The sequence below is a fragment of the Macrosteles quadrilineatus genome, unplaced genomic scaffold (genome assembly GCF_028750875.1).
Source record: "Macrosteles quadrilineatus isolate MER2022 unplaced genomic scaffold, UCM_ALF_1.0 Scaffold_3__2_contigs__length_128488019, whole genome shotgun sequence".
Classification (NCBI taxonomy): Eukaryota; Metazoa; Arthropoda; class Insecta; order Hemiptera; family Cicadellidae; genus Macrosteles; species Macrosteles quadrilineatus.
The window spans coordinates 51,736,929-51,751,395 of NW_026542596.1; the positions used below are offsets into that span (position 1 = coordinate 51,736,929).

General features: G+C 32.5%; 1 protein-coding gene across 1 annotated transcript; it reads left to right on the forward strand.

Annotated features, from left to right (window-relative positions):
- The first annotated feature begins 12,686 nt into the window (after positions 1-12,686).
- Positions 12,687-14,162, forward strand: LOC128989197 (52 kDa repressor of the inhibitor of the protein kinase-like). The gene has a single exon (XM_054411068.1). The coding sequence runs from the start codon at positions 12,687-12,689 to the stop codon at positions 14,160-14,162; it is 1,476 nt and encodes a 491-aa protein (XP_054267043.1).
- Positions 14,163-14,467: the final 305 nt, after the last annotated feature.

Below are 14,467 nucleotides of genomic sequence, written 5' to 3' on the forward strand. Positions count from 1 at the left end.
GTGAAGGCAGTTATTAGCTGTAAATAATAGTTTACTAATTTTATGTCTTTCATGCCGTACATTGGAGCAAAACGTATGAAGAAGGTACAAAGTCCGGGGGTAAAATTCCCATCCGTACACTCTAGGTTTTATCATTTAATTTGTTATGATTAAATTAACGACCGTGCAAAGATGTGTCTCTACCTTTAATTTAGTCAACTCATGTTGGGCAACTCAAAAGCTCGTGGCCGAAATCCCCCCCCCCCCTAGTTTCTGACGTCAGTTTTGCTCAGCATCTAAAAATTCCAAGGGGATAAAATTCCACCCACAAAACTTACTTACTCCGTTAAAGTGTGTACAGCATGTTGAAGATAAAAAAATAAAAGATGGGTAATAATAAGTCTACAATACTGTATGCAAATTTGATCAATTGCAATATCAATGACACAATAAAACGCCCGTTCCTGAGTTATTATACATCGATGTTCCTGATATGACTGTTCTCTTGATCACGGTTGTTATTTATTGCTGTCTGTGGTCGATTGGTTCGCTTTGTGTCGGTCAATTCGTCACGTTTACCATCTCATCCGTCCAAAACTTATATTTTTCAGGCAAAGGAGATTTATTGGTGGTGGTTTTTAAAACTAGTTAAAATCCTATTGTTAATTTTACAAGCTTATAATTTATTGCCGTTCATCAACATGCAATTTAATTACCATACTACTATCAATTCATTTAAAACGGTTTCTTCAAATAGTTTTTATCTTTTGGTAATTAACGCTTGGAACCCATAAACAAGAGACTTTTATAAAATCCTTATTTTCAACTGATGCAGTTTTTAGGTATATATCTAAATAGGTATATTTTGGATTTGGATCGCCACCAATAATTATAACAATTAATTTTAACAATACATGTTAGTTGAACTACCTAAGGAATACGCAAAACTTAATGACGACATTATGAGAAACAGTCGAATGTAATACTTTCACAGATTGATTTGGATCACAGCAAAGCGCATTACATCATTAAGAGTAAATTTAAACCAAATACAATTAAACTAGTCACGAACCAAATACTTTTATTTTACCTAAATATATGTCTAGTGTGCCATGCGTGATGCTTCTGTCACTGATCATAGATCATCAAATTCCAGAAATTAAAACATTCTACGGGACTTTCCTCAATTAAAACCAAACATTGATATGTATTTTGATTATACTTTCTTCATAAAAGTGACCAAACACTATTTTATTTCTTACATTAGGTTGTAAACTGCCTAGCCTCAAATACTTATATTTATCAAATCAATTATATTTTGTAGGTTCAAGTGCTTCTAGTTGTGATCTGGTTTTACGAGTTAGTTAGATATTTTTCTTGGATAACATACTAAATGCTTAACTTGTTTTAGCGGTGTAAAGAATTGTATTTATAACTTAAACTTTCTGTGTCCTTTTACAAGTTTGTGAAGCCTTTATAAAGTTCGCTACACGTGTCAATGACACTTGGAGAGTTTTGCAATTGATGGAGCATCTTGCTGGTTGGCGGTCCCTTGGAACAGGACAAATTTAGAAACATCAACTTTACATTCCTTCGATCTTCAAAATTGTATACACTTTATTTTTTGTATTACAAATACATATCTAAATAAAGTAAATACTACAATTCGTATATTTCGTTACTAGTCCTGAAAATAAGTGTTTAACGGACGAGTGAGGCCGTTCCCGTGCGAGACGAAGTCGAGTGCGGTATTACCATACGAGTCGGGTGAACATATTTTGGACGAGTTACGTACGATTTTTTACGCCATATTGCTCTAAGCTAACTTAACAATAAAACGTCTGTTCAAATCCTTACATAATACGACAAAGGACTAACAAAGGACTAAAGGAATAAGAGAAGGAATCTAAGAGAGGTTGTGTTTTTGTTTATAACCACTCACTGCCTAATATAATCAGCTGGTTGGTGTCCGATAAAAACTGATTACATTACAGTAGTACGTAATGAAACCCCATTTTATTAAGCTGGTGAACTGTTTTCTGGACTAAATCCTAGAGTGTGAAGATCGTTAAAACAGTGTAGTGTGGCGTAAAAGATATTACTGTTACAGCAAACGAGAGCCGGTTCTCTGATATTAGGCTCAATGATGATGTCACCGATGCAGATATATTTATTTGTGTAAATTAAATCAATGAAAAGACTGCATGAACGGCATTTCAGAATTTGTAACTCATCAGGGTTTAATATAGTTAAAGGATTTCCTACAAGTATAAAAAGCTGCAGTTATACCATGATCGATTTATTAACTTTAATAAAAAGTATCAAGAACTTTGGTCGGTCAAGGATGAAGAAATCGAGTCGTACAAGTAATTAAGATACCAATAAGGCCTATACCAATAAGGTCAATAGCATTTAAGATCGTGGTATACTTGGATATACATTCCAAAAGAGACCGATTATTAATTTAAAGGAAACTTTGTTGGTGAAAGAAAGTTAAACTTAGTTCAAAGTTGTAACACGCAATCGACCATTCGCTAAAATACCTTCAACTCAACTTTCTTAACGTTTTATTTTTACAGAGTTCTCTAGAATTTTACATTTATATAATACGAGTAATTCAACTAAATAATAAAGTTTATATTAGAACGTGAGACTTTACATGTGGTAACAATAATTATTGATTTTTAATACGGTGATATAAGCTAAGCCATTAGATAAAATAGTATAACAAACTGTTGTATTGTCAAGTATTTGATCATTTGAGATCCACAGACTGTAACGTCAATCCCATTACATTATTTACAGAAGAGATTATCTGCATTGGTTCGTATTTGTAATTTGTTATGTTTCAATTGTAAATGACACGATTGAAAATTTAACATTCATTTTGCACATGAAAATTTGTTAACTGATATTTAAACTTAAAATTGAAAATTTTATCAATCTTAAATTAATATAAATTTATCAATACAATTTTTGCTTTTTAGTGAAAATATGTGTGTTTTTTGTATTTTTTAAAGGTATAAAATTATGTACTATAAATCATCGTGAAATTTAAACTATCTTTCTTTATTTAGTAGCACCAGTTGTTCGTGGTATGATTTGTCCATAACAATTTATTTAAGCTAGGTAAAGCTGGTTATCATAACAGACGAAGCCAAAAACTGAACTATCTGTTTTTATCCCTCAATTTATCCTAATCCTAAAGTTATCTGTTGCTTTTAGTCGTAAGCTCATTGTCATAACAATCGCAAAAGCATGGACGTGAGAACGGTAATCTGTGCATCAAAGGCTTAATTTCAAGGTGTTGGCATGTTTTGTGTTATATTCAAAACATTGACAGAAGTTTTTATCGTTTAAACATTTGGTCTTAACAATATGTATTGAATTTATACTTATACTAAAGTACAATAAAAAGATGGTGACTTATATTCTGCATTTAATAAAAAGACACTAATATTTGAAAATCATAAACAAGCAATTCTGAAATATTATCAATACTGAGTGACGTGTGTATATTTTTTCATTTTTCAAGAGTACTATTTCTGGGGGAAACTCATCCTAACTATCAGGAATTATGTCTCAGTGAAATCAATGAAGCATTTAACGTCTCAACAATTTTCTTTCAAACTTTGGTGTTGAGATCCAAAGTGTTCAAACTATTAATTGGATTTGAAGAATACTTTATTAAGTTGAATCACACGAAATAAACCTTTTAGTAATGACAGTGTTTTGTTTGATTTTGTTTTAATTTGGAATTATTAAAAAGTAATACTTATGCTCTTTTCAAAGTCAGTTAAAGTATAGTATTTGGCTTGTCATTAGGATTCATCAACATTAAATAGATATAAAGGTTCTTTTTGGTTTTACAACATTAAATTTTGAAGCTAAATATACTTTTAAATTACTGTGTAGCCAGTGGTTTCAGTGCTCACCTTCAAATCTGAAATTCACCAGTTCGAATCCAAGCGAAATAATCACATAATCCGAATGTCATTTCTCATTGAGGTAACAAAAAATGATAAGAAGAAGGTTTGGACCAATCGCTTGAACAAATTTAATAATGCCAAAGGAGTTAAGAAACCCGAAAATAAAATAATAAAAACGTAAAAGTTAATGTAGATGGTTCATTAATTCAAACCACTCGGTAAATACTTAAAGTTAGGACGTTTTTGTTCCACGTAACTTCGTAAAATAAATTAAATATTAAAGTTTAAAAATTATATGTACGCAACCATATCCGGAGCGGAGTTGTTCACCCTTTTGTTGCCCCTGAAGTGATTTGTTATCCAACGATCACAAAAACAATAAACAGTGTTTACGGATCGTTTGATTTTATTGTGTGCTTTATTGTTTACACGGCTTTGGAATGGAGAAGTAACAGGATATCCTTGCTGCTAAAATACATCAAAAAATGTGATATTTCAACTGATTTTGACTCACTGAAATTCAGTTAAAGCTAACAAGTTGAACATTGTAAATTGAAACGATATTTTAAACTTAATATTTTTTCGAAAATCAGAACGTTTTTGTCAATTTGCGTTGATCTTTAGACCTGTGTTAGTTGTTAATGTATTATACAATTCTGGAATAGGTGTATATAAGTGTTGTTCTGAACTCGGTGGCCAATTTTTCTTGTATATTTTTTTTAGTTAACAAAACATATTCTGATAATCCAAATTACCTTCGTGTGATCTGTCGAGTGTTGTGATTAAATTATTAATGTTGTATTATTGAAGCTATCCCACTTATTATACCAAGTAATATTTAGTTTCTTAACACAGTTCTATGATTTCCAATACTAAAAGTATGTAAGTTCTAGAAATTTACATATTTATTTCTCTAAGAAGTAAACCTCGAATAAAATAGAATTACATGTACATTAATTACATGTAATTGAAAATTACATGTAATAGTATTTAGGAATGAGATTTGTTTGTCCATAGGTTAACCGGGAAGCACAAAATATTGTGATTTATATTATTTTAAAAAGTGTACTGGTATCGATATGAATTGATATCTTTAAATTGTAATGTAATAATTTATTTTAAATTAAATACACCTATAGTATACGCAAGATTATTGCTATAACTCAATAGCTTCATAAAAGCCATAACCTATTTATAATCATGATTTTGGTACATCAAATTGTGTTAAGTTTACACCACAACAAGAAACTTTCGACGTTTTGATGCTAAACTTTGGGTGTAGTAAATATTCATTACTGCTTGATTCTCCGTCCCTCATTATTTGATTTACAAGTTACCTACATAAATTCCTCAACCTGGCAAACAGGATTTGCATTTATATGTTTTATCCTGTAAAGTAGTAAAGATTTATTAGTTAGCCTATAACAGTACAGGTTCTTCGTGCCAACAATATCCCTAAGTTAGGATAGTTCTGAAAAAACTTACTTTATACTGTTATTCAAATCATTTTATGTTGCTTAAATTTACACCAATATTTTATATTATATCAATTAACTGGGTTAGAAGGGATAGGAAAAAAACTTTCTCTTTCGTTTGTATTGTGTGTAATTTATTTCAATAAGAAAACATCTGTGTAACTTATACGGACGTGTTATTAGTAAAAAACAAAAATACTGCAAAAACTTATGAATACGAAACGAATGCTTCAACAAATAGTGTACTTACTTTGTGACAACTGAGAACTAATTTTAAATTTGTCTGTGGCCCTCATCGTCTAAAATTAAATTAGATCAAAATCATTATCATTTAATTTTTTTTTTTACTTAAATTTTTTAATTCATAGGTCAAACTAATAAATATAAAACTGTAATTGAAAACTATTCTTAGCTAAATACAGGGGATTATGTGATCGTTTCAATACGAATTTATCTGATTATGAGAAACTAAATGTCGATCGCATTTACATTATTTACAGTGGGGAATTTTTTCGTCAGACACGCATAATTACGTTCGTTGTGTAATTAAAATGAAATGTGTTAAATAAACAACAGGTTAGGGACTTTTGATTAAACACATGACAAATTATTCATCATAAAGGCTGATTATAGTGACTGACATAATGATATAATTAATTATCTGAATTAATTATGACAGAGAAAACATCATTTGCAACTGAACTTGTTTCATATTTCACATGTTTGCAATTTACTGGGTGAATTATACAGGGTGAATCAGACAACTCGTGCACAACGGTTTGGCCCAGCAATGGTTAAAAGGTCCTTTTTTTATTGGAAATCCGCCATTATATTTTTTACTGGGTTACTATTTTCAATTGTCACTTTAGGCACTTTTCTCTCTCAATGTTGGGATCTTTAAAAGTAGAAATATATGCCTGAAAAGTAATAAAAAAAATTAAAAACAGGTTAAAAAATTAAGACATTAAAAAAAAATTAAGTAGTTTGTTTTTTGAAGATGAAGGAAGGTGATTTTCGTAAAGGTTCCCATAGAAAATTTAATTCCTGACCGTGAATTTTTTTTCAAGTCTTTGCCATCGATGTATATAACTCAAGAGACTTTTTCAACTATTTCCTACAAGTTGAGTTATATACATCGATGATCTTTGCTAGCTCTTACCGTTTTTAAACTATATGGCCGTTTAAAAAACGTGTTCTTCTTAAAAAAAGGTAGGAATTCTTAAATCCATCTTTACATATTTTATATTCATTGAGACCTTACAATATCAATTAATTCCATTGTTCAAAGTTAAATGTTTTAATTGAATTTTAATCATGCATTCCATTTTCTTGCAGGTAAATTGTACGAGCTCAACCAATGTCCAACATTCTGCAGAAACATTTTTGACAGAAAACAGTGAATAATTAATTTGGCCACAGGATGTGTTGAAGCAATCCTCTTAAACATCTGGCAGAGCTGCTTACAAGGGACCTACTCTTGGACTTGGAAAAGTATGTTGTGAAATAAAGTTTATAGCTAGATTTGTTTCGTCAACCTCAACTATAACCAATTTTAACATTCAGGTTATAATTTATAAGATATAGGCTTACTATGAAACTATAATAATAAATTATTGTCTATCCTGGCTCAGTATTTCTTTATGTGCAAAAAAAGATAATGCTTTCTTTATCTTCTTTGCCCCATGAAATGAAGCTTATACTTTGAAATCCTTGAGTTCACTATCAATAAATATGTAGCACTGTGCTATTTGTATAGCAAGTTAAATATTGTTCATGAATAGTTTTCATATAATATCATGCTGTTTGCTGGTTGTTGTTTTAATAACAATTGCAATGCATCATTTGACCGATTCTAAGAAATCCAAAATTAAGTTAAAACATCTAAGCTATTGTTATGTTTTGAATGCACTCTAATTAAAAAGGTAAGTTGATAAAATTGGCAGTTTTTTAACAAATAATTACATTAAGTACAAAAGATCAACCTTTTTCAACACTTATTTGTTTAGGGTTGACTTGTCTTATCTTATCAGTCTTATCAACCAACCATTTCATCCCAAAGTAATGACAGTCTTCCTGTTAAAGTGGGTTTAATGTATGTTTTACAAATATATTTTAAATATTATTCGTTATTGATAAAATATTTTGACTAGGAAATTGTTTCTCATAGCGTCAAATATCAGCAGTGCAGTAACAAGTAGGCCTACAGTTGGAGATGGTGTCAAATATCTCATAATGCTGGCTGGTCCTTGGCTAAACGCATACATTTATCACTTTTAAACAATATGTTGCTCATGCTGTGATGATTTAGTCAAGAAGAAAATGGAATAGCAATCCATTTAAAGCAAAAATATTAATGTGTACAGTGATATTTCAAAAACTGCTATTCAACAAACTTTTAGTGAAATAATTTACAAAATCCCGTAATATAGACTGTCAGATTATTTATATTCTAAATTCAATAAAAGCAAATTTCTCGTATCAGATATTCCAATAAACATTTATGTTTATTTATTTTTTGACTTTATTTGGTGCAACTGTGATAAACTTGAACACTCTTTTTTCGAAAAATTTTTTAATAAGTTTAAAAATAATATGTATTTTTTAAATATTTCTTATATCATTAAATACATAAGTGTGTTGAGTAGTATTCAAATGTTAGATTTAAGTTTTTAATTAGTACTGTAAGTACGTGGGAAAAGGCCCTACCTCAAGTAAAGGGTTGTAGAATTTGTATATCTATAAAATATTGTTCTATATTAGTTGATAATAAGTATATCTCAATATTACATCTGAAGTGAACTGTTAATTTAAAACAAGTTTAACTGTAAACCCAGCAAATTTCACTGATTTCCAAGCGCGTTTTCCGATTTTTAATCATTGTTTACCCAATTAATCAGATATATCCTTTTGTTAACATATCCCATTGTTTTTATTTACATGACCGATTTATTTTGTTCACTTTTGACATTTACGAATATTGCCCACCGTAACAGAATATCGTGCAATTCTGCTTGTTATACATACTAATATGTTTTACAGTAGGACTTCTCTTGAAGTAAATTTAAGATATTCTATGAAACTATTAACTACTATATTAATGGTATTTGTAATAGTCATGCTAACACATTTAGTGTTCTATAACAGCTTAACTGTTTGATTGCTTATTATTTCAAATTATGATTCAGATCATAAAGCCTTGAGTTTGATACCATTGCAAAAATACAGATAAACAACTAAATACTTCTAAATAATTATTTTCTGTTCATTAAAAGTCAGAAGTAGGTAAATAAGTATTATTTCACTTTATAAATTACTAATAAAACGGAACCGATTTTCCTAAGCAGTTGGCTTCGGAAAATCTGTTCGTCTCCTGTCGAGGAGAAGTTCTATCCCTAACAATATAAAACAGATTTATATTCTATGCAGAATTCACACATACGCACATTATAAACTGTTAACGTGACAATCTTTTTACTACAACTCTTTTAAGAAATTAATTGGTACTTTGTGATGAAATAATTATTATTAGCGACAAGAGTGCTTCGTTGGAACACATTCTAGTGACAAAGTGTTTGAAGTGACAGTCAATTAATTACTTTCCAATTATCTCTTTATTAGTCGCCCCTAATTGGAAATACAACATTGGCTGTCAATTTAAAACCGTGGATAGTAAACAAGCTGACTACTTGAAATGTTGACACCGTTTTACTAATTCTTGTCTGTAATTATTATTTAAGTATTTTTATAGGTAATGTAAGTGATATTATGATGAAAGATTGTAAACAGATAAAAACCCTACCCATAACATACAAAAAGTTAAGTGGTATCCAGCCTAATGTTGTTTGTAGCCAGTCGCCTTTGCACTAGCAATGTGTTGAGAAACACTTCCTCTAAGAGGATTCTTAAAAGAAAGATTAACTGCTCTAAGAAAAGAGGATTTACCTTCTTAGAAGACTTTGAGTTGTGGTGGAATCGTCCACTGTTACAGGTGTCTTAGAGCAAACTAAAAAAAAACATCGCAAGGGATTCGTTATTTACACGTTTACCAAAAATAAGATCAAAATGTTATGTTAACCCATCTTAAATAGGTTTATTTTTATGTCTTTTCTTTGAGTTTTTTCATTGAAAAGATATTTTTTAGGCAAAGTGTAGTATGTTTGAGTTTTAAACCAATAATTTTTTTAGTCGATAAGCTAAATTAAGAGCAATGATAAGAGATTATGGTACCTTAAGGTTAAAACAAAGTTAAAGAAAAACTAGACACTGTACCGTTTCCCTATGAAAAAAATATTTGCTACAAACTTGAACTTAGCTTATTTATTATCAACACATAACACATAACATAACATAACATTTATGCTAGTTGTATGATAAAGCTATACTTTATTGTATTTTCCGTTCTAGTTACAGCATTGCAGTGAAGGATGGTCAACAATGATAATGGTTCACTACCATTGACATTGATATAGTCATTTGAAATATAAGAAGTAAGACACGCAGACAGTAATGAGTCACTAAACTCATCGTTACAGAGAGGATTATGACGTCATAAAGTCGTCTACATCGTAACGTATTTTTACATCTATCCAGGGCCGTACCTAGGCTGTGGCAAAGGTGGCCCCTGCCAAGGGCGCAGGTTAGACAAGGGCGCAAAATGGGCGCCGGTTGGGCAAGAACGCAAAATGGGAAAGAGGGACAAATTTTACTTTTTTTATGAGCTAGATGAAAAAAATAGAAATTGACGTTTTACACTTATGTTACGGTAGCTATAATAACGGTTATATGAAATTATTTTATGTTTTTTAATGTAATTTATTGATTTATTAACAATTATTTATTACAATGTCAACCATTGTAGTTGTACAGAAAAATGGGCGCTGGGACGTTTTCACAAGGCCCGGTGGTAAGCATGACACTATTTTCGTTTTAAAGTTAATAATTCTAAGTTGGCAACGCTGGGCGTATTATTGTTTGATTTGCAAGCCTGTTACTTCACTTGCCAGTTCTCCTCCACACGCCAGTCCACTCAGTCCAGTCCCAGTGCCACTTTCAGTGCTAAGCCTTTATACTCTACTTAGCCTATGTAGGCCTAAACCGTATTCGTATTGCGTACATCGCTTCACTTCATCCATCAGATCTCACTCAATTAATTAGGTAAGATTTGTTTGAAACTAATTACATTGAATAACCCTTTAGCCATAAGTTCCGTTTTAGCTTTTGGTGATTATAGGCCTAGAGCAAAACTACTGCATAACCTTTAACCTAATCTTAGGCTTATATGTCATGCCATCAACAACATCTGCCTTTCTGCCTTGTTTTTCTGGAGATTAAATTAACTGCCCCAACTTTATACTGATTGCAATAAGCCTACTCGCATATTCCGACTGCCTATTTCCTCTCTATTTTCTGTAATACTTCCATTCCTTGGTCCGTTTGTAGGTTATACTATAGTAGTATAAGTGCTTGGGTGCTGCTTACAAACTCTCACTGTTGGCCTATACAAAAGAACGAATTATTGGCTAGTTTGTATGTTCTATAACAATGGGCTATGTTTGTTATTTGTATTTGTAAATTTTCCCTTAAAATCCACGTCTAGCAAGCTTAGAAATCAACTTGTCCCGTCGTTTTCCCTCCAATTGGCCATGGGACCCAGGGAGTGCTGCTATCTGTGGACGCTTTAGCGAACTACGTTGACTCTCGTCGTAACGCAGTACAGTAGTCGCAGTTAGTCTGGGCGCGCGGACCCTTGTGCACTAACCATCCCCCACGCCAAAGCCATGAAGACATTGCTGAGGCGCTGAACAACCCCAGAGTGCCGTGTGGGCCAAATGTTTTTGGAAATGAGCAATAAACACTCCCCTCTACACCCCCCCCCCCTGATTGTATGTCTTAAGTTTATGCAATTCATTTTACTGTTCTGTAAAATTCTGGTTAAGAGCCCACTTCCTGATATTATTTTTTTAGTAAAAAATAATATATATTTTTTGAATTGGGGAACAATAAAATGCATTTATGGATGCTATAAAGCATCCTTGACAATCTACAAGAATTGGTATTGCCTAATAGGATTGGTGACGATGGTACAAATATGGATTCTCTATTCTATTAGGAATTGAATTTTTTTCAGAAATGGGTCCAAAGAAGAAACTTTCTGGATGTCAGTTTAAGAACATCCGAAAAGAAAAACAAAAAGAGGACAAGAAGCTAGCATCAGCACTTGGTGGCTGGCTTTTAAATGAAAATAAAGAAATGGGAAAAAAAGATACACCTTCTCAAATACAAGAAGAAGTTAAAGAAGAAGACATCAAAAATAATGAAGGCGAAGAAGAAGAATGCAGCATGATACCTTTATCAGAAGAAGGTGACGACGACGACAACCGCAGCTACATAACTCCAACAATACCAATGGACGTTGACACAAACCTCGCTACTTTAGAAGAAGACTGTGGTCCTCAGCTGGAACCATTCACAAAGAATGAACGTTTGCGTGCTGCTGTTGAGGAAGAGGAAGGGTGTAGTTTGTACGCCTACAAATGAAGGCAAAGAAATTGAAATAATCTACGACGACCCCAAGCAATGGCCTGAAAATTTTCGATCTGATGCAGTACGTTGTAAACTTGTTGAACGAGGTCCTCAAACTGTTGACTTAAAAAGCTTTAAATTTCCCTGTACAGATGATGGAAGGCACTTTTCCCGCAATTGGTTTTTTAAAACTATAAGAAATGGTGAAACTGTACAAAGGCAATGGTTGTTGTATAGCCAATCTAAGGATACACTGTTTTGCTTCCCTTGTCTTTTATTTAAAGACGATAAGTCAGCTTTCTCGGATGTAGAAAAGGGGTTTAATGATTGGAAACACCTCAATCCAACACTTCACAATCACGAAATTTCAGCATCTCACCTACAAGCATATGGCGATTGGAAAGAACTAGCTACCCGATTGCAAACTGGGCGTACAATTGACGCAGAGAACCAAAAATGCATAAAAGCAGAAGCTGAAAAGTGGCGCAGTGTTCTCAAGTGTATCGTAGATGTAATTCTTCATTGTGCCAGGAATAACTTACCATTGAGAGGGGGTTCTGACTCTATAAATGACAAAAATTGTGGTGTATTTTTAAGTACTCTGGAACTCATCAGTCACTACAATCCTCAGCTAAATGAGCATATAGCTAATGTAAAAAGTGGAAAATATGTCCCAAGCTATTTCTCTCCAAAGATACAGAACGAGGTTATTGAGATTTTAGGTAAAAAGGTTAGGTCTGAAATATTGCAAGATATCAAAAATGCCAAGTACTTCTCAATTATGTTTGACTGCACCCCGGATACAGCACGTTTAGAGCAGATGAGTCAAATAATTAGATATGTAAAAATTGTGGATGGAGAGTGTGTAATAGAAGAAAGCTTTGTTGACTTTATCATAAGTCATCAGAAAACTGGAAGAGGTTTATCTGAAGAAATATTGGACAAGCTGATGAACGACGGCTTAGATATCCAGAACTGTCGGGGGCAAGGCTTCGATAACGGTGCAAATATGGCTGGAAAATATGAAGGTGTCCAAGCTCATATATGCCAGCTGAACGACCTTGCCAAATTTATTCCTTGTTCAGCTCATAGCTTGAACCTAGTTGGCGTGCACGCAGCAGAAGTGTCAGTTCTAATGATGAATTTTTTTGGAAAAGTGTTGGAGTTTTTTAATTTCTTTAGTAGTTCTACAATACGTTGGGAAGCCTTACTTGATTGTGTAAAAACTACCCTGAAGAGACATTGTGAGACAAGATGGTCTTCTAGACGACAAGCCGTTACAGCACTGCAGAAGAACTTGCCATCAGTATTTAAGGTGCTACAAAACATGGCCGATAGAAGCAACAATTGGAACTCTGACACTACATGTGGTGCTACAAACCTGTTAAGACAAATTGATTTCGAATTTGTATGCCTCCTAGAGATTTGGACTGATGTGTTGATCAGTTTGGACTGTACCAACAAATCACTACAAGGAAAGACTGTCACTCTTGATGTAGCATCAAGTTTACTATCTGGCTTGGCAAAACAGATTCAACATCTACGAGAACAAGGTGTACAAAAGTACATAGACAATGCCAAACTAATCTGTACTTCTATGTCCATCGACAGCAGTTTTGCCGAAAAACGACTAAGAAGGGTCAAGAAAATGTCTGGGGAGATGGCTGAAGATGAAGCGCATTTAATTAGCTCTGAAAAAATCTTTGAAAGAGAGTGCTACTCTGTATTTGACAAACTTATGAGTGAAATGGATAACAGATCCCATATTTATCACAACATTTCTTCTGACTTCAGTTTCTTGTCTGGCAAATCTTTAAGTAGGAACTCTGTATGTGACCTTCAAAAATGTGCAGCGGACTTGGGTGTCAAATACAGCAGAGACATTGACACTTTTGAACTAGTAAATGAAGTAGCTGCTTTTAAGTTCCAGGCAAAAGAGCTTGTAAAAGACTTGGAGAAGGCATCTCACTTGGATCTCTTAAAGGCCATTTCAAAATACGAGTTGAAAGATGCTTATCCAAATGTAGAAATATCCTTACGGATATTTTTAACGATGCCTGTCAGTGTTGCATCTTGCGAGCGTAGTTTCAGCAAGCTCAAGATAATTAAAAACTACTTGAGATCGAGCATGTGCGAAACTCGACTGACAAATTTGGCAATTTTATCAATCGAGTATGACAGAGCATCCAAAATTGATTTCAATGAAGTAATCAATGAGTTTGCTCTCGTTAAAGCAAGGAAAGTGCAATTATTGTAAATATTGATGAAGTCAGAATACAGTTGTAAATATTAAAACTTATGTAAATAACTCTGTACAAATTGTACTTATTGTAACTTATTAAATTCCACAAAAAGGGATAGGCCTACTTTTGTTTACTACCTTAATATACATTGTGATGAAATTGGGTTAACGGATCATTATGTTTTATAAAAATATATTGTTTAGCCAATCATTTAAGCATAAACCATAAAAAATCATTATAGTGTAGCAAAAAGTTAAATTTTCAATGTCAAAATCAGAATTATTTCTTGATGTTTTAAGAGCCAGAATTGCTTAAAAAT